The 20,529-nt window shown below is 51.5% G+C and overlaps 1 protein-coding gene across 10 annotated transcripts in view; it reads right to left on the bottom strand.

Annotated features, from left to right (window-relative positions):
- Positions 1-20,529, bottom strand: part of MTMR3 (myotubularin related protein 3) — a 208,749-nt gene that overhangs the window by 23,251 nt on the left and 164,969 nt on the right. For all 10 annotated transcript variants that reach the window (XM_034790895.1, XM_034790894.1, XM_034790900.1 and 7 more), the window contains 2 exons: positions 1,133-1,338; positions 776-907 (listed from right to left, as the gene is read on the bottom strand). In XM_034790895.1, the coding sequence (XP_034646786.1) occupies positions 776-907; positions 1,133-1,338 (338 nt within the window). The remainder of the gene's footprint in view (positions 1-775; positions 908-1,132; positions 1,339-20,529) is intronic.

Genomic DNA, 20,529 nt, shown 5'->3' with positions numbered 1-20,529 from the left:
ACATGGAACGTAATAATCCTTGGTAAACTTCACAAATGCAGGATAAATAAGTATTTTAATTACATTTATATATGGGAGCTGTTCCAGAAATACTAAGAGTGCTGTGTCTCTACAAAAAAGTTTCCCCATGTATAACAATCCTGCAACACTATTACCCACTATGGTTTATTGAGTTTTGTTTTGGGTTTTCTCTTGTATTTTTATAGTTAATCTATACATTAATCTTTAGTGTGTTTTTATATTGCATGTAAGTTTAAATATATGATTCAGTGAAGAAAGACTATTCAACATACTGTACATAGTTCAGTGTTAATTGTATATTGTTACTGATTTAGTCTTACACTTTGAAGCACAGCATCAACTGGCAACTAACTCTGTCCCTTTCAAGTAAGTACAGGCTGACTACATTGAGTTTTCATGATCACTGATAGCTATATTGATACAAACTTTCATGCAATGCATTACACCAGTGTAAAAAGTTTTGGCTTGCAGCCATGTGACTGTAAAGGCTTGCAACACTGTTGTAACTACACTTCCTGGTGCAAAACCCCTTGCTGTAGACGAGCCCCATGTCCCTTTAAATGTGTATCTGTCCTTTTGACTACCTTAATATAATCATAGAATCATAGAATATCAGGGTTGGAAGGGACCTCAGGAGGTCATCTAGTCCAACCCCCTGCTCAAAGCATGATCAATCCCCAACTAAATCATCCCAGCCAGAGCTTTGTCAAGCTGATCTATAAACTTATATGAAAGTGATATAAACACTACTTACCTGGGCACTCACAGCCGCCACCTTTGGCTCTGTTAGCCACAGCAGCTGCATAAGAACGTGCATCCAAGATCAAAAGCTTCTGAGGCTGGATGGCCAAACTTTCTGCTCCTGAAGCATTAGAAATTGAGGAATCTGTGGAAAGAAAAAGGATAACCAAAGAGTAATTAAACAAATACTTTTGACACTATCTGCAACAATGTCATACAGGAACCACAATGTGCATGCACTGTGCACAGAGGAATCCTACACACTCTATGAACACACAGTCACTCCCACATATCTTATAATATACAGAGGAGATCACACTCACATACAAAGCTCTAGCCATTTCAGAAATGGATGGGCTGATGAACTCACCAAATTCCACATCAGAGAGGTCCCCTCCATTGGAGAAGTCTCTGGAACAGTTTCCATTCATTAATTTGCTGCTTTTGGACCTAGCGTCTGAGGCACATGCTTTGGCCACTGACTGGACAAGGTGTTCGTCATCTGCATTTCTCCAGCCCCACCAGCTGACCTCGGGCTGTCCACAACGGGAAATTACTGCCCCATTACACTGGTGCCTACACAGGAAAGAGTAAGAACAGCTAACTATACCCATCACATTAGTGCCCTAAATAAAAGAATCAGTAGAAACTAAACCACATAGAACATTAGAAATTAACTAGCTCACTGCAGAGTTTTACATCATATCAGTGTTTTAGAGGCACATATACCCTACAGGTTTATATAGAAGCCAAGGATGCTCCATAGGAACGTGTTCCACACTTGTAAGATAGTTGAGTCAATTGCTGTAATATGAAAGGATTAAATATGACAGTCAAACATAAGTCACTCTTGGTGCCCAGGGATATGACTACACTGCAGTTAGACACCCGCAGCTAGCCTGTGCCAGCTGACTCGGACTCACAGGGCTTTGACTACATGACTGTTTAACTGCAGTGTAGATGTTCGGGCTCAGGCTTCAGCCCGAGCACAGAGACCATCCCAAGCCCAGACGTCTACACTGCAATTAAACAGCTCTGCAGCCCGAGCCCCATGAATCTGAGTCAGCTGGTGCAGGCCAGCTGCAGGTTTTTAATTGCAGTGTAGACATACCCCAGATCTCAGAAGGGGGGTGAACCTGTAGACCTTGGTGTGCCTGCTGTATGATTATGCCTAAGCATAACTTGAAGACTTATTTCTGTGCATGGACAGTGTCCTCTTGTGAGCCCTCACTGTGCCCTGGGTGTTCTTGTAAAGACATACAGATTCTGCATTGGTTCTGTACTGCAAGTATTATTGCACTGGCAAAAGGAAAATAGCTCATTTCCCACCTTTTCACAAGGGATGTTAAATATCTATAGCTTGGCTTTTTCTGAGGCTTGTTATATGCGCCTTGTTTGAAAATATTGACTAAGGGTATGTCTACATTGCATTAAAACACCTGTGGCTGGCCCAGGTGAGCTGACCCAGGCTCCCATGTCAGCTGACACTGGCCAGCTGCAGGTGTTTTATTGCAGTATAGACATACCCTCCACATTCCTGTCAGTGAAGAGAAATGCTTCTGAGTAATTATAAGAGAAACTAGATTGGAGACTATAAAAGCACAAGGGGAATTTTCCGTCTTATATTCTTCCCTGCCCTGTCTCTCGATTCCTTTATGACAGATACTACCGTTTCTCTAACAGACAGCAGGTGGAGGGGGTTCCCTTTGTAGCCTCTCAACACTGATCACAATATGACAAGAGTTGTTTAAAAAGTAACACAGACATTTCCTGAATCTGGGGGCTTCTCGTACCAGGCTGGTGATGGTGCTGCAGAGACAAGATTTCCCTGTATTCAGTGTTGTGCTGCAACTAAACTTTTCACGTGCTTCATGAGGACAGATCAGTCACAAGAAAACAAGTGTCATTATGGAAAATTAAGAGCCTGAGTCTGTACACCTGTACTCATGTGATTAGTCCTTACTCACTCAAGCAGTTCCATTGACCTAAGTGGATGTATGTGCATGAGTAAGGACTCCTTGTGTGAGTAAGGGTTAGGAGGATCCTAGAACTGGATGTGTGCAAGATTTAGTTTGTAAGTAGCAAAGCACCTCAGCAGTAAAATTTGCTACAGATGTCAATAATAAAATACTCTTTGTTACTGGGATATTTCTACTGCCTCTAAAATGCAAGTGATATAAACTATAAAAGCTCTGTGTATGCATAATGGTGCAGAGGACTAGAAAGTCAGGGAGAGAGGTGACACTATCAATATAGTATGTCATGTGACAGTGAGATCACCGAAGAAAGGAGTGATTGAAAGTGGCTGTTTATCTGGTGCTTATTGGGCAATGACAAACTCACAGTAAAATTAGTTTTGTTTATTTACAACAAAATTTCTCCAAGTCTATATAATCTTTGTAGATATGAACAACAGTTTACTTTAAAGTCTCAACTAATTTTCAATTTTATTACAAATAAAGCGAAGATTTTGATATAAAGGGAAGGCATCTGACTACCACAAACATGTTGTTTTTAAACAAGCTTCTGGAGAACCACTTCCACTGTCTGTATAAACAAAAAATTCAAAAGTGTTTTGTTTTTTTAAATATAATGACATTTGCCTTTTTGTTATTTTCTAAGTGCTGGTGCATCCTACTGCTGCCAATGGGATACATACTCTCACTTCCATCCATCAAAGGGTTTACATCTGGCTAGATAGTCTCTACAAAACTCTCCTTGAATTTCACTAATATTTTGCATTCAAAGGATCTCTATGCATGTTAACAAAGGAGGTTTAAGTATCATTACTACCATTTTGCAGATGGTGAACCCAAAGTAGAATTCAAGAACAGGACACATGTCTTCTGACCACCAGTTTAGTATTGTATCCACTGGATCACACTACTACTTATTTACACAGAGTTTATTTCTGTTTCATTTCAGGCAAATTGCAGATACACATTCCTTAAACAAGGTTCCCCTAAAGCAAGGCCACATATGCCAAGGAGCACTGTCAGAGCTAGAATCCACGTTTGAAAAGCATGCATGCATCAACTCTAGTTTCATCTTCTTAAGGCACATTAAAGGAAGGTATTTTACAAATTTTCTTGCCAGAAACAAGCTTCACTTGAACCAACAGGTTTTTAATCCCCTCTAAATAGCAAATTGCATGAAACAGTAGGCCTATAAATGTTTTGAATCATTAGGCCAAATCTAAAGTAAACCTGCAGATCTATAATACCCTTCATCAGCAAGAACCCCTACCTGAACTTGCAGGTCTGTAACCATTGCCTAGACCAACATTTCTCAAATGCACCCACCACAACCTCCTGGGCGGTGATGGGGGCAGGGAAGCAAAGCATCGGCCCCTCCCCCTCCCTCTTTGTTGCTCCTGGATGCGTAGCCCTGCACTGCCTCTGGAGAGAGTTGGGGCACAACACTGGAGGAGCAAGGTGAGTTCTTGACACACCTTGGAGGAAGCGGGGGTTGGGCGGCAGGCTCCAGTAGTGGGAATTCAGGAACCTGGCTCCGGCCCCAGGCTCGGACCGTGGGGCAGCGGGTACTGACACCCCCCTCCCCTGGCTCTGGCCACATGGCCCCGGCCTCCAGCTGCGGGGCTTCAGCCTCCGGCCCCTGGTTCCAGCTGCGTGGCATCAGGTGCTGGCTCCCAGCTCCAGTCCCGAGCTCCGGCCGCGCAGTGGCAGGCGCTGGCCACAGGCATTGACCCCCAGCCCAGCCGCACGGCAGCAGGCTCCAACCAAGCACGGGACTTTGGGCACTAACCCCTGGATCTGGTTGCAGGGCAGCAGGTACTGACCCCCAGCCGCAGAGCTTCAGTCGGCTTCTGGCCCCCAGTTCTGGCCATGCCGTGGCAGGTGCTGGCCCCAGTTTCCAGCCACGTGGGCCTAGTGCTGATCCCCTGTTCCAGCTGCACAGCAGTAGGCGCCAACCCACAGCTCTGTCCCCAGGCTCCTGCCACATGGTGCCGACCCCTGGCCCTGGCCGCGCAGCAGCAGGTGCTGTTTCCAGCCACATAGCAGCAGGCCCTGACTCCTGGCTCCAGCCACGCGCTCCTGGACTCCGGCACCCGGCTCCGGGCTCTGGCCGTGTGGCGGCAGGCACTAGCCCTGGGTGCTGACCCATAGCTTCAGCTGCCTGGCAGCAGGCTCTGATCCCTGGGTTCAGCCATGCAATTCCTGTCCCTAGCTTCGGGTTCTGGCTGTGGGCACTGAGCCTTGGCCCTGGCAGCATGGCCACAGACACCAGGCCCTGGCTCTGGCCACGCAACAGTGGGGCTCATCATCCACCCCCATTGCCCCGGCCCCCGCTGCCTCCCATGCCCTTGTATCCATCTCCCCCTCCCAGGACCCTGCTGCCTTCCTGGCCTCGCATTCACCCCTTCCCCCTCCATTACCCTGGGCTCCTGCTGCCTCCCCAGCCCTGCATCCATTCCCCCCCATTGCCCTGGGGCCCCCCTGTTCCGCACCCATTGCCTCTGGCCCCTGCAGCCTAACCGCTTCGGCCCTCACCATCCAGGTCTTAATGGGTCCTGGGGCTTGCTGAGAAAAGTGATATTAACAAACATGCAAGTATCACTTTTCACAGCAGACTTACTAGCTATCTGTGAAAAGTGATCCTTCTATGTTCGTTAATATCACTTATCACTTTCCATAGCCTCCCAGGTAGCTAGTAAATATGCTGTGATATTAACAAATATACAAATATCATTTTTCGCAGCAAGCCCCAGGACCCACTAAGCCTTGGCCGGGGGGGCCGAAGGGGGAGGCAGCATTATTTTTCTTATTGAGTCTGCCAAAGAACCCTACAAATATACATTACAATGATTTGGATGTGAATCTGTGCATATTTAATTGTTTTTTTTTTCTAAAACTAAGTGTTTTAGGAAAAAAAGAATGGTTACTTACCTTCTGTAACTGTTGCTCTTCGAGATGTGTTGTTCACGTCCATTACACATTAGGTGTGCGCGCGCCGCGTGCACGGACGTCGGAAACTTTTTCCCTTAGCGGCTCCCGTCGGGCCGGCAGGGCCTCCTCCCTCCCGCCAGAGCGGCGCCCCGCTCTAGGGTATATATATCCCTGCCGACCCGACCCCTCCGGTTCCTTCTTGCCGGAGACTCCGACAGAGGGGAAGGAGGGTGGGAAATGTAATGGACGTGAACAACACATCTCGAAGAACAACAGTTACAGAAGGTAAGTAACCGTTCTTTCTTCTTCGAGTGATTGTTCACGTCCATTACACATTAGGTGATTCCCAAGCTTACCATTGGAGGTGGGTAGGAGTCAAGATACAACTGACTGTAGCACAGCCCGTCCGACCACCGCGTCCTCTCTGGTCTGATGGTGGATCGCGTAGTGGGCTGTGAATGTATGTACGGACGACCAGGTGGCCACTTTACAGATTTCCTGGATAGGAACCTGCGCCAAGAAGGCCGTCAAGGATGCTTGGGCCCTCGTCGAGTGGGCCCGGATCTCTGGGGCCGGAACGTTGGCGAGCTCATAACACGTGCGTATACAATGCACAATCCAGGCCGATAAGCGCTGTGTCGAGATAGGCAGGCCTCTCATACGTTCCGCAATGGCAATAAACAGCTGAGGTGTTCTGCGGAACGACCTGGTCCGCTCCAGGTAAAACGCCAATGCCCTTCAAACATCGAGGGTATGTAGGCTGCGGTGATAAGGGTCCGTATGGGGTTTAGGGAAGAACACCGATAGACAAATGTCCTGTCCCATGTGAAACTGCGAGACCACTTTTGGGAGGAATTTGGGGTGCGGCCTCAGTTGCACCTTATCCTTATGAAAAACTGTATAAGGGGGTTCTGAAGTGAGGGCCCTCAATTCCGATACCCTCCTGGCCGATGTGATGGCCACGAGAAACGCCACCTTCCACGAGAGGTGCGAGAGGGAGCAAGTGGCTAGGGGTTCAAAGGGGGACCCCATGAGCTTAGTTAGGACTAGGTTCAGACTCCACGCAGGGACTGGTGGGCGCGAGTAGGGAAACACCCTCTCCAGCCCCTTGAGGAATCAGGCTACTGTGGGGTTGGAGAACACTGACACTCCCAACTCCCCCGGATGGAATGCCGAAATGGCAGCCAAATGCACTTTAATCGAGGCGGGGGCGAGCCCCTGATGCTTGAGGTGCAGTAAGTAGTCCAGGATCGATGGAACTGAGGCCTGCAGAGGCTGTATGTGCTGAGGCTCGCACCAGTGGGAGAACCTCTTCCATTTGGCCAGGTAAGTCGCTCTTGTGGAGGGCTTCCTACTACTAAGGAGAATTTGCTGAACCTGGTGAGAGCACCTGTGTTCCGCATCGTTCAGCCAGAGAGATACCACGCCGTGAGATGTAGCGACGACAGGTTCGGGTGGAGCAGGCGACCCCTGTCTTGTGTGACTAGTCGCGATGGAGGGGGAGGGTGATCGGGTCGGCTATGGACAATTCCAGCAGGGTCGTGAACCAATGCTGGCGTGGCCAGGCCGGGGCAATGAGTATAATTGTCGCCCTGTCCCTGCGGGTCTTGAGGAGGACCTTATGGATGAGCAGGAATGGAGGGAAGGCATACCTCAGGCTCCCTCCCCACGGAATCGTGAAGGCATCTGCCAACGATCCCGGGCTGAGGTTCTGAAATGAGCAAAACTGAGGGCATTGACTGTTGTCCTTGGTGGCAAAAAGATCCACCCGGGGAAAACCCCACCTCTGGAAGATTGAATGCAGGACATCCCATCTCAACGCCCATTCGTGCATTTGGTAGGATCGGCTGAGGCGGTCCGCTAACCCGTTTTGGATCCCTGGGAGATACGTTGCAATAAGATGGATCGCATGGGCTATACAGAAGTCCCATAATTGGAGTGCCTCGCGGCAGAGGGGAGAGGACCGGGACCCGCCCTGCTTGTTTATATAGAACATGGCGGTAGTGTTGTCCGTCAGGACTGCCACGCTGTGACCTTCTATGGTGGTGTGGAAGGTCTGACAGGCGAGGCGAACCGCTCTCAGCTCCTTTAGATTGATGTGAAGCAACCTGTCTTCCCTGGACCACAAGCCTTGGGTCCGCAGTTCCCCCAGGTGTGCCCCCCAACCCAGGTCCGATGCATCTGTTACTAACGTCAGAGTGGGCTGTGGGGCAGCGAAGGTGATCCCTTTGCAGACCTGCTGTTGATCAAGCCACCAGCGGAGCGAACCCAACACCCGATCTGGGATCGTCACCACCAGATCCAAGGGTTCTCTGTTGGGGCGGTACGTTTGGGTGAACCACAACTGCAAGGGACAGAGCCTTAGGCGGGCATGTCTGACTACATGTGTGCAGGCTGCCATGTGTCCCAGGAGCTGCATGCAACACCTTGCCGTTGTCGTGGGGAATTTCTGGACTGAGCTTACGGCCCTCTGAATTGTCAGGAACCGCGACTCTGGGAGGCTTGCCCGCGCGGTCACCGAGTCCAGGACTGCACCTATGAAGTCCAGTCTTTGTGTGGGAGCTAATGTGGACTTGGGCAAGTTGACCAGGAGGCCGAGCCTGCCGAACATCTGTAAGGCCAGCGTCACGTGAGAGCGGACTTCGGCCTCCAACCTGCCCGCGAGGAGCCAGTCGTCCAACTACGGGAACACGCGCATCCTTCTCTTCCGAAGGAAGGCCGCTACCACGGACATGCATTTCGTGAATACTCATGGTGCTGATGCCAGGCCAAAAGGTAGGACCGTAAATTGGAAATGGCGCTGGCTGACGGTGAAGCGCAGGAACCGCCTGTGGGCCGGATTGATGGCGATGTGAAAATAGGCATCTTTCATATCGAGGGCAGCGTACCAATCCCCCGGATCCAGGAATGGGATAATAGTTCCAAGGGAGACCATGCGGAAGTGCGTTCTGACCAGAAACTTGTTTAGGTCGCGCAGGTCCAGGATAGGACGGAGGCGCCCTTTTGCCTTGGGAATCAGGAAGTACCTGGAGTAGAATCCTTTTCCCCTTAGGTCTGGTGGGACCTCTTCCACTGCTCCTACTGTGAGAAGGGTCTGTACCTCCTGCATGAGAAGTTGCTCGTGAGAGGGGTCCCTGAAGAGGGACGGGGAAGGGGGATGGCAGGGAGGGGGCGAGGAAAACTGTAGGGTATAGCCCACCTTCACTGTGCGCAGGACCCAGCGGTCCGATGTTATGCGTGACCATGCCCGGTAGAAATGGGACAGGCGGTCCTTGAAACTTAGAGGAGGATCCGGCATGGAATGTGGTACGCTGTCCTCGAGCGTAACTTCAAAAGCTTGGTTTGTTCCCTGCGGCTTGCCCTGACCGTGACCTTGGCCCTGGTTAGGCGTATTGTTACGTCTCCGCCTGTTATCCCTGCCACGATGGCGGTACGGTTCATGCCGAGGGCGAGGGTGGTACTGCCTCTGTGGTGGTTGAGGCTTAAAGGGCTTGCGTTGTGTCACCAGGGTATGCATTCCTAATGACTTTAGGGTTGCACGCGAGTCCTTAAGGCTATGTAGCCTGGCGTCCGTTTGGTTGGAGAACAAGCCCGAACCTTCAAACGGGAGGTCCTGCAGGGTGGTCTGCACCTCTGGCGGAAGGCCCGAAGCCTGTAACCATGCCAAACACCTCATCACTACCCCTGACGCGATTGTTCTAGCCGCTGCGTCGGCTGAATCGAGGGAGGCCTGCAATGAGGTCTTGGCCACCGCCATCCCTTCGTCCACCAGGGCCGTGAACTCAGGATGTGTGTCCGGACGTAGGGAGTCTTTGAACTTGGAGACTGATGCCCAAGAATTAAAATTGTGCCTATTTAGAATCGCCTGCTGATTAGCGAGCCTCAGCTGGAGGCTCCCAGACGAATAGACTTTCCTTCCGAACAAGTCCAATCGTTTTGCCTCCTTGCCCTTGGGCGCAGGGGCTTGCTGGCCATGACGCTCTCGCTCGTTGACAAGAAGAGGAAGTCAAACCCTCTAGATGGGGCGAAGTATTTTCTCTCCACCCCTCTTGCAGTTGGTGCACTGGAGGCCGGCGTTTGCCACACCGTCTTATAGTTGGACTGGACTGTCCGTATAATCGGGAGAGCGACTCTGGAGGGCCCCTCCGGGCTCAGGATGTCGACCATGAGGTCCTCCTGCTCTACAGTCTCCTCCGCTTGCAAGCCCAGATTGAGGGCTACCCGGCGAAGCAGGTCTTGGTGCGCCCGATGATCAATCAGGGGAGGGCCGGACACTGTTGTGCCCACTACAGCCTCGTCCGGCGAGGAGGAAGAGGTCGGGGCCTTTTGCCCATCCTCACCTTCCTGCAACCCATCATCAACCGGATGTTCCTCTGGGGCCTGTCCCACGGTGTGGGACTGGGACGGTACCGTGCTCAGTGCCGAGTCCAATCCCTCCCGCTCCTGCGGTCTAGAGACCGTTGTCTCCTTGTGAGAGGGCAGGCGGTACCGCGGGGAGCAGGATCGGTACCCTGATGGCTCGGATCCCGAGGTCCTAGATGGGGACCCTTGCTGGTGGTAGGCCCAGGGTGTCCAGAACGGCCATTGGCTTGGTTGGCCCCATTGGGGATGGCCAGAGGCTTCGTAGTCCCTACTAGCCTGTGCCCTATGGGCATACCCGCCGTACCGGCCCGAGTCAGTCTCCAACACCACGGACGGTGATCTGGAAGGCCACGGTGGAGCCGTAGAACGGTGCCGGTCCGGGTTTGGGGAGTAGTGCCTCCGCGACCAGGACCTGGAGCAGCGTCTCGCCGACCTGGACCTGGATCGGTACCGGTGACCACGGGACCGGGAACGACTACGGGTGGTCGGTCTCGGGGAACGTACCGCCGACGCATCCCGGTGCTGACTCGTGTATGGCTGCTGAGTCAGTGCCGACCGCTTGCTGAGGCCCGACTGCTGCGGCGCTTTCTGCACGGAGGGCAACCGGGAGTCCACCGAGGCGGAGCTTGACCGGGACCGGTGCCTTGAACAGTGCCGAGATGGCGACCGTGATGGGCGCACCATCGCCGGCTTGCCTCTGTGTGGCAGTCTTGGCGGAGCGTCCTCAGTTTGTGGAGGGCCTTCAACGGACAATGCAATGAGGTCCTTTGCTGCCTCAAATGTGTCCGGAGTGGAGGGCTGTTCCAAGAGCTCCTCCAGCCCTTCTTCCTCACTTGACACGCCTATCCCGGGGCTCGACGGGCCTTTCGGCGCCGGAGCCACTACCGGCGCCTGTGCCGGGGCCGTGCTGGCCTTAGGCGCACTCGAGGTCTTCGCCCGCACTGCCCTCTTATGCGGGGGGCGTCCTCGGGCCTTGGGTTGGTCCTTCGATTTTGCCGGCGAGGACGACCGGTGCCGTACATGCCCCCGTTGGGTCGGTGCCGTGGGCTTTGAGTGACCCGCCGGCACCGGTCCCCGCACCGATGCCGGGGCGCTCCGCACTGAGGCAGACGGTGCCGCCAAAGTGGAGGGCTGTAACGCCGTCTCCATGAGCAGCTGCTTGAGGCGAAAGTCTCTTTCTTTCTTAGTTCTGGGCTTGAAGGCCTTGCAGATCTTGCAGCGCTCTTTCTGGTGAGCTTCCCCCAGGCAGCGGAGACACGAGTCGTGGGGGTCGCTCAATGGCATAGACTTACGGCACGTGGCACAAGCCTTGAAGCCTTGGGCGTGCGGCATGCCCCGCCGCCCAGGGCCGGTGCCGGGGTTGACCAAGCAACCACAGCAGGAACTTTAAGTACCTAATGAGCTGTTAACTACTAAGCTTAACACTAACTACTAATAACTGATAACTGTTGCAGATAACACTAATGACTATGCTAAGGGACACTCTCAGACGAGAGACAGAGTTGTTCCAATGCCGCCACGGACGGTAAGAAGGAACTGGAGGGGTCGGGTCGGCAGGGATATATATACCCTAGAGCGGGGCGCCGCTCTGGCGGGAGGGAGGGGGCCCTGCCGGCCCGACGGGAGCCACTAAGGGAAAAAGTTTCCGACGTCCGTGCACGCGGCGCGCGCACACCNCGACGGGAGCCACTAAGGGAAAAAGTTTCCGACGTCCGTGCACGCGGCGCGCGCACACCTAATGTGTAATGGACGTGAACAATCACTCGAAGAAGAATTGTCAGTGCGGCCACCAGTGAGAGTTGGTGGGTGCACTCTGAGGCCACCAAAAAATTTGTTGTGAGAACTCCTGGCCTAGACCTCAACTTTCTTAGGGTATGTCCACTTGCAATTAAAAATCTGCAGCTGGGCTGTGCCAGATGACTCAGGCTCATGGGGCTTCTATTCCGGACTGTTTAATTGCGGTGTAGACACTCGGGGCGGCTCAGGCTGGAGCCCAGGTTCTAGGGCACTGCGAGGTGGGAGGGTCCCAGAGCTCACTGCAGCCTGAGTGTCTACACTATAATCAGTAGAGGGATAGCTCAGTGGTTTGAGCATTGGCCTGCTAAACCCAGGGTTGTGAATTCAATCGTTGAGGGGGCCATTTAGGGATCTGGGGAAAAATCAGTATTTGGTCCTGCTAGTGAAGGCAGGGGGCTGGACTTGATGACCTTTCAAGGTCCCTTCCAGTTCTAGGAGATAGGATATCTCTATTAATTTATTTTTTATTAGGGGGCTGGAGCACATGACTTATGAGGAGAGGCTGAATGCGTTACCTAGGGAGGTGGTGGAGTCTCCTTCCTTGGAGGTTTTTAAGGCCTGGGTTGACAAAGCCCTGGCTGGGATGATTCAGTTGGTGTTGGTCCTGCTTTGAGCAGGGGGTTGGACTAGATGACCTCTTGAGGTCCCTTCCAACCCTGATATTCTATGATTCTATGATTCAAACAGTCCCTTAGCCCGAGCCCTGTGAGCCCGAGTCAGCTGTCCTGGGCCGGCCGTGGATGTCTAACTACAGTGAACACATACCCTGAGACATGTTCAGGCAGATGAAATGAACTTGTTTAAAATGTGTTCCCAGGGTTATTAAATTTGTGTCAACTAGTTGTTACAGGTAACAAACACTGTAGTGTCCCTACTAGACCAAACCAGGAGCTGGCACAGGCTGCTTCATGCTAAATGTTTAGAAACTCTGACAACCTATTTAGGCCTCACATTTGCCATATCCTAAGATTGTAATATATTCTGGGAGAAGTGGAGGCACACTGCACTTTAAAATTGTATCTTGATAGCTCTTTCTGTAATTAGTTCAAATAACATTCATATATTGAAAGGAAAAAACAGCAACCATTACTAGAAACAAAGCAGAGACCATTGGAATGGAGCCAGATTTACAACAGGTACCACCCACATGCAGGGAGAAAACATGTTTCCATTATAATCAGGAATCCTAGTTTTATGTGATAAAAACCACCCCAAATTCTCTGATAAAAAACCATAAAAATCCATGTTTTTCTGTGATTAAAATAAAATGCTGAACTTTAAGTTTCCCTAGCCACAATATATATAGGCATCTGTTGAACATGTGGTTTTACTGATATACAGTAACTCCTCGCTTAACGTCGTAGTTATGTTCCTGAAAAATGTGAAACGATGTTAATCGAATCCAATTTCCCCATAAGAATTAATGTAAACAGGGGGGGTTAGATTCCAGGGAAATTTTTTTCGCCAGACAAAAGACTTCTGTGAAACTTAGTTGAGGTGGTGGAATCAGAGGGTGGGATATTTCCCAGGGAATATCTTACTGCTAAATGATGAACTAGCACTCGACTGAGCCCTCAAGGGTTAACACATTGTTGTTAATGTAGCCTCACACTGTACAAGGCAGCACGAATGGAGGGAGGAGACACAGCATGGCAGAGAGAGACTCTGTGTGTGTGTGTGTGTATGTGTGTGTGTGTGTGTGTGTGGTGCGCATTGCCCCTTTAAGTATGCTGACCCCACTCTAACTACATTGCCTTTTTAGGTAGATCAGCAAGTTGAGACAGCAGTTGCTGCCAAAGTGTGTCCCTCCCCACCTGCTTTGTGGAGGTGGGGTACAGGAGAAGGGGGACACCCTGACATTAGCATCCTTCTTTCACCCCTCTCTACACAGCAAGCAGGAGGCTCCTGGGAGCAGCTCCAGGGCAGAGGGCAGGAGCAGCACAGGGCAGTGGGCGGAGGGACAGCTGAACTGCCAGCAGTTCATAGCCTGCTGGGCGGCTGCCACACAGGGAACTTAGGGGAGCTGATAGGGGGGATCATAGAATATCAGAGTTGGAAGGGACCTCAAGAGGTCATCTAGTCCAACCCCCTGCTCAAAGCAGGACCAATTCCCAGCTAAATCATCCCAGCCAGGGCTTTGTGAAGCCGGGCCTTAAAAACCTCCAAGGAAGGAGACTCCACCACCTCCCTAGGTAACACATTCCAGTGTTTCACCACCCTCCTAGTGAAATAGTTTTTCCTAATATCCAACCTGGACCTCCCCCACTGCAACTTGAGACCATTGCTCCTTGTTCTGTCATCTGCCACCACTGAGAACAGCCGAGCTCCATCCTCTTTGGAACCCCCCTTCAGGTAGTTGAAGGCTGCTATCAAATCCCCCCTCATTCTTCTCTTCTGGAGACTAAACAATCCCAGTTCCCTCAGCCTCTCCTCATAAGTCATGTGCTCAAGACCCCTAATCATTTTTGTTGCCCTCTGCTGGACTCTTTCCAATTTTTCCACATCCTTCTTGTAGTGTGGGGCCCAAAACTGGACACAGTATTCCAGATGAAGCCTCACCAATGTCAAATAAAGGGGAACGATCACGTTCCTCGATCTGCTGGCAATGCCCCTACTTATACAGCCCAAAATGCCGTTAGCCTTCTTGGCAACAAGAGCACACTGTTGACTCATATCCAGCTTCTCATCCACTGTGACCCCTAGGTCCTTTTCTGCAGAACTGCTACCTAGCCATTCGGTCCCTAGTCTGTAGCAGTGCATGGGATTCTTCCGTCCTAAGTGCAGGACTCTGCACTTGTCCTTGTTGAACCTCATCAGGTTTTTTTCGGCCCAATCCTCTAATTTCTCTAGGTCCCTCTGTATCCGATCCCTACCCTCTAGTGTATCTACCACGCCTCCTAGTTTAGTGTCATCTGCAAACTTGCTGAGAGTGCAGTCCACACCATCCTCCAGATCATTAATAAAGATATTAAACAAAACCGGCCCCAGGACCGACCCTTGGGGCACTCCGCTTGAAACCGGCTGCCAACTAGACATGGAGCCATTGATCACTATCCGTTGAGCCCGACGATCTAGCCAGCTTTCTATCCACCTTACAGTCCATTCATCCAGCCCATACTTCTTTAACTTGGCGGCAAGAATACTGTGGGAGACTGTATCAAAAGCTTTGCTAAAGTCAAGGAATAACACATCCACTGCTTTCCCCTCATCCACAGAGCCAGTTATCTCATCATAGAAGGCAATTAGGTTAGTCAGGCACGACTTCCCCTTCGTGAATCCATGCTGACTGTTCCTGATCACTTTCCTCTCCTCTAAATGTTTCATAATTGATTCCTTGAGGACCTGCTCCATGATTTTTCCAGGGACTGAGGTGAGGCTGACTGGCCTGTAGTTCCCCGGATCCTCCTCCTTCCCTTTTTTAAAGATGGGCACTACATTAGCCTTTTTCCAGTCATCTGGGACCTCCCCCGATCCCCATGAGTTTTCAAAAATAATGGCTAATGGCTCTGCAATCTCACCCGCCAACTCCTTTAGCACCCTCGGATGCAGCGCATCCGGCCCCATGGACTTGTGCACGTCCAGTTTTTTAAATAGTCCCGAACCACTTCTTTCTCCACGGAGGGCTGGTCACCTTCTCCCCATGCTGTACTGCCCAGTGCAGCAATCTGGGAGCTGACCTTGTGCGTGAAGACAGAGGCAAAAAAATCATTGAGTACATTAGCTTTTTCCACATCCTCGGTCACTAGGTTGCCTCCCTCATTCAGTAAGGGGCCCACATTTTCCTTGATTTTCTTCTTGTTGCTAACATACCTGAAGAAACCCTTCTTGTTACTCTTAACATCTCTTGCTAACTGCAACTCCAAGTGTGATTTGGCCTTCCTGATTTCACTCCTGCACGCCTGAGCAATATTTTTATACTCCTCCCTGGTCATTTGTCCAATCTTCCACTTCCTGTAAGCTTCTTTTTTGCGTTTAAGATCAGCAAGGATTTCACTGTTTAGCCAAGCTGGTCGCCTGCCATATTTACTATTCTTTCTACACTGCCGGCCCACACTGGTTCGAAGCCCCCAGCAGCTAGTTTAGGGCTACCATATGTCCGGATTTCCCCGGACATGTCTGGCTTTTCGGTCTATAAATAGCCGTCCGGGGGGGGATTTTAAAAAATCTAAAAATGTCCGGGATTTCCCCCCGGTCGGCTATTTATAGACAGAAAAGCGGCGGCCAAGCGCCACTGGGCACCCAAAGCCCCTTCCCGGCTCCTCCCATCCCCTGCAGCCTTACCACGCTGTCCAGCCCCGCAGCTGTCTTCCCTGTCCTCCACTCCCCTGAACGCTCCGCCCACCTGCTCCTCCCCCTCCCCCTCCCCTGCTTCCCGCCAATCAGAGCTTCGCGGGAAGTCTGAAAAGAAGCAGGGGCAAGCGGGAAGCAGCAGCAGGTAAGCTGGGGCGGGGGGGGGGGGAGCGTGAAGAGGAGAGCTCCAGGGAGGCGCGGCCCTGGCCGCGCGGCTCCCTCCGGCCCGAGCTGCGACCGGCGGCCCCAGCAGCTGCGGCCCGGCTTGGGCCCCAGGGCGGCGGCCCCAGTTCTGGCCCCAGGCGGCGGCCCCGGCACCAGCCAAGCACCCCAGGCACCAGCCCGGCTCGGGCCCCAGCAGCGAAATCGGCCCGGCTCGGGCCCCAGCCCCGGCCAAGCACCTCCAGTCCGGCCCCAAGCCCCGCAACCCCGGCCGGAGCTCCAGCCAGAGCACAGCCCTATTCCTGGGCTCTTTAAAGCCGGCCCTGGTCAGGGGACAGGGAGGGGGGGTTGGATGGGTTGGGAGTTTGGGGGGTCTGTCGGGGGGTAGGGACAGTCAGGGATAGGGAGCGGGGGGGGTTGTGGGTCTGGGGTTCTGGGGGGGCTGTCAGGGGGGTAGGGGTGTGGAGAGGGGTTGAGGCAGGCAGGTAGCAGAGGGGATTGGATGGGTCGGGACTTCTGGGAGTCCTGTCAGGGGGCGGGGAGCAGTTGGATAGGGCATGGGAGTCCCCGGGGGTCTGTCTGGGGGCGGGGGTGTGAATATGGGGTGTGGGTGTGGATATGGGTCAGGGCAGTCAGGGGACAGGTAGGGTCGTAGGGGGGCAGTGAGGGTGGGGGGTTCTCAGGAGGGGGCAGTCAGGGGACAAGCACGGCGGCTTAGATGGGGGTGGAGTTCTAGGGGGCAGTTAGTGGCAGGGGTCCCAGGAGGGGGCAGTCAGGGGACAAGGAACGGGGGGGGGGGGGTTGGGGGTTCTTAGGGGGGCAATCAGGGGGTGGGAAGTGGGAGGGAGTGGATGGGGGCGGGGCAGGGGTGGGTCTAGAGCGGGGCTCCTCTCCCCCAGTGTCCTCTTTTTTTGCTTGTGGAAATATGGTAACCCTAAGCTAGTTCCAATGGGCTGCTCTTTCTGTAAGCAGTGAACAAAGCAGGAGGCTGCCAAACAACGTTAGAAGGGACCATTGTGCAACTTTAAATAAGCATGTTCTCTAATTGATCGGCAATGTAACAACTAAACATTAACTGGGATGACGTTAAGTGAGGGGTTACTGTAAGAGACTGCGTGGAGGAGGAGAGTACCCTGCTGGGAGTGGGCTGCACGCTCTGTCTGCCCCAGACGGTACCAGGTCTGCAGCAAGCCCGGCAGGGCAGCCTGCATCCTTCCCTCCCCGCCGACCGGAGCAGCGTGGAGCCCTCCCGGCAGGCAGCACGGTGGTCGGGGCCGCATGGCGAGCACCCCGCTGAAGCCCTGGCCACTCCCCTTCTCTCTCTGCCCCCGTTCCCCCTCCCTCCCCCCCGCTAGCCGGGGCACGTCTGCAGTGCAGGGAGTCCGCCTGCACCCTGGGTTTCGCCCCCCCGCGGGTTTTTTTTTTTTTTTTTTGCTTGGGGCAGCAAAAAAGCCAGAGCTGGCCCTGCCTGGACTTCAGAAAAGCAGACTTGGACTCCCGCAGGGAACTGATGGGCAGGATCCCCTGGGAGGCTAATATGAGGGAGAAAGGAGTCCAGGAGAGCTGGCTGTATTTTAAGGAAGCCTTACTGAGGCGCAGGAACAAACCATCCTGGTGTGCAGAAAGAATAGCAAATATGGCAGGTGAACAGCTTGGCTTAGCAGAGAAATCTTCGGTAAGCTTAAACACAAAAGGAAGCTTACAAGAAGTGGAAACTTGGGACAGATGACTAGGGAGGAGTATAAAAATATTGCTCCAGCATGCAGGGGTGTAATCAGGAAGCACAACTGGAGTTGCAGCTAGCAAGGGATGTGAAGGGTAACAAGAAGGTTTCTACAGGTATGTTAGCAACAAGAAGGTGGTCAGGGAAAGTATGGGCCCCTTACTGAATGAAGGAGGCAGCCTAGTGACAGAGGATGTGGAAAAAGCTGAAGTACTCAATGCTTTTTTTGCCTCAGTCTTCACAGACAAGGTCAGCTCACAGACTGCTGCATGGGGCAGCACAGTATGGGGAGGAGGTGAGCAGCCCTCAGTGGTGAAAGAACAAGTTAAGGACTATTTAGAAAAGCTGGACATGCACAAGTCCATGGGGCCGGATGCACTGCATCCGAGGGTGCTGAGGGAGTTGGCTGATGTGATTGCAGAGCTACTGGCCATTATCTTTGAAAACTCGTGGCAATCGGGGGAAGCCCCGGATGACTGGCAAAAGGCAAATATAGTGCCTATCTTTAAATAAGAGAAGGAGGAGAATCCGGGGAACTACAGGCCAGTCAGCCCCACTTCTGACCCTGGAAAAATCATGGAGCAGATCCTCAAGGAATCCATTTTGAAGCACTTGGAGGAGAGGAAGGTGATCAGGGACAGTCAACATGGATTCACCAAGGGCAAGTCATGCCTGACCAACCTGATTACCTTCTATGATGAGATAACTGGCTCTGTGGATATGGGGAAAGCGGTGGATGTGATATATCTTGACTTTAGCAAAGCTTTTGATACGGTCTCCCACAGTATTCTTGCCAGCAAGTTAAAAAAGTATGGATTGGATAAATGGACTATAAGGTGGATAGAAAACTGGCTAGATTGTCGGGCTCAATGGGTAGTGATCAACGACTCTGTGTCTAGTTGGCAGCCGGTATCAAGAGGAATGCCCTAGGGGTCGGTGCTGGGGCTGGTTTTGTTCAACATCTTTATTAATGATCACAGAATCATAGAATATCAGGGTTGAAAGGGACCTCAGGAGGTCATCTAGTCCAACCCCCTGCTCAAAGCAGGACCAATCCCCAACTAAATCATCCCAGCTAGGGTTTTGTCAAGTCTGACCTTAAAAACCTCTAAGGAAGGAAATTCCACCACCTCCCTAGGTAACCCATTCCAGTATTTCACCACCCTTCTAGTGAAAAAGTTTTTTCTAATATCCAACCTAAACCTCCCCCACTGCAACTTGAGACCATTACTCCTTGTTCTGTCATCTGATACCACTGAGAACAGCCTAGATCCATCCTCTTTGGAACCCCCTTTCAGATAGTTGAAAGCAACTATCAAGTCCCTCCTCATTCTTCTCTTCTGCAGACTAAACAATCCCAGTTCCCTCAGCCTCTCCTCATAAGTCATATGCTCCAGCCCCCTAATTATTTTTGTTGCCCTCTGCTGGACTCCTTCCAATTTTTCCACACCCTTCTTGTAGTGTAGGGCCCAAAACTGGACACAGTACTCCAGATGAGGCCTCACCAATGCCGAATAGAGGGGAACCATCATGTCCCTCAATCTGCTGGCAGTGCCCCTAATTATACAGCCCAAATTGCCGTTAGCCTTCTTGGCCACAAGGGCACACTCTTGACTTATATCCAGCTTCTCGTCCACTGTAATCCCCAGGTCCTTTTCTGCTTATCATCTTCTTACCATATTTTTGAACAATAAAAAAAAAAAATGAAAAACATTTTTTAATGTATGTGAAGAATCTAATTCTACCATTTAAGAGATAAGCTAATTCACCTTCCTCTATGTGGCCTCAGATTTCATCATTATACACATATGGGAAAATTTTTCGTGTGTTCATCAACAATCCTGCTTTTTTATCTGTGACTGAGTTCTTGCCTCACTGTGTATCATCACTAGTATTAAAGAACCTGTAGGCTGAAGGGTGGGCTCATTAACAAATGTAAAACCCTAATACTACTGACGAGTTTGCACAGGTGTAACTGACTCCCCTGTAACTGGAAATTACCAAACAGTTCTGTGGGTGATGTACAAAAAGGAATCCAAGCCAGCTCATGCCCACCTAACTGTCTGCTGTCCACAGAAATAAAAAGTAGTAAACAACTAGATTTGTCACTAAAATCTGACCGATTCACACAGGGAACACATCTGAATAAGATGATGCCATTTTTACAGTCAGTTTTCAAAGAGCTGAACCATCCACTAGTGGAAAGAGAACAAAAATTATTTAATTTTAACTTCCTACCCTTCTGGAGCCTAACCAATATGCAGCCCTCCAAACAGGGACTTGATAATAGTCACTCATTAGGTTATCTTCCTCCTCATGTCAGAGCAACCTCTTTGAGCACAATAAACCCACTAGGTGCCTTCTTCTATCTTGACTTTAGCAAAGTTTTGATAAATAACTGCTACAACTAACAACCTAACAAATCATAATTGCAATCCACTCCCCACATAATTTAGCAAGTACAGGATCTGTCCAATTTCTAAGTACCCCTGTTTCCTGCAACAGTAAAAATCATGCTACTTGTAT

The sequence above is a fragment of the Trachemys scripta genome, chromosome 15 (assembly GCF_013100865.1).
Source record: "Trachemys scripta elegans isolate TJP31775 chromosome 15, CAS_Tse_1.0, whole genome shotgun sequence".
In the NCBI taxonomy this organism is placed as follows: domain Eukaryota; kingdom Metazoa; phylum Chordata; order Testudines; family Emydidae; genus Trachemys; species Trachemys scripta.
Note: the sequence above shows the minus strand (reverse complement) of the source record. Positions and strands in the feature narration are given on the sequence as shown.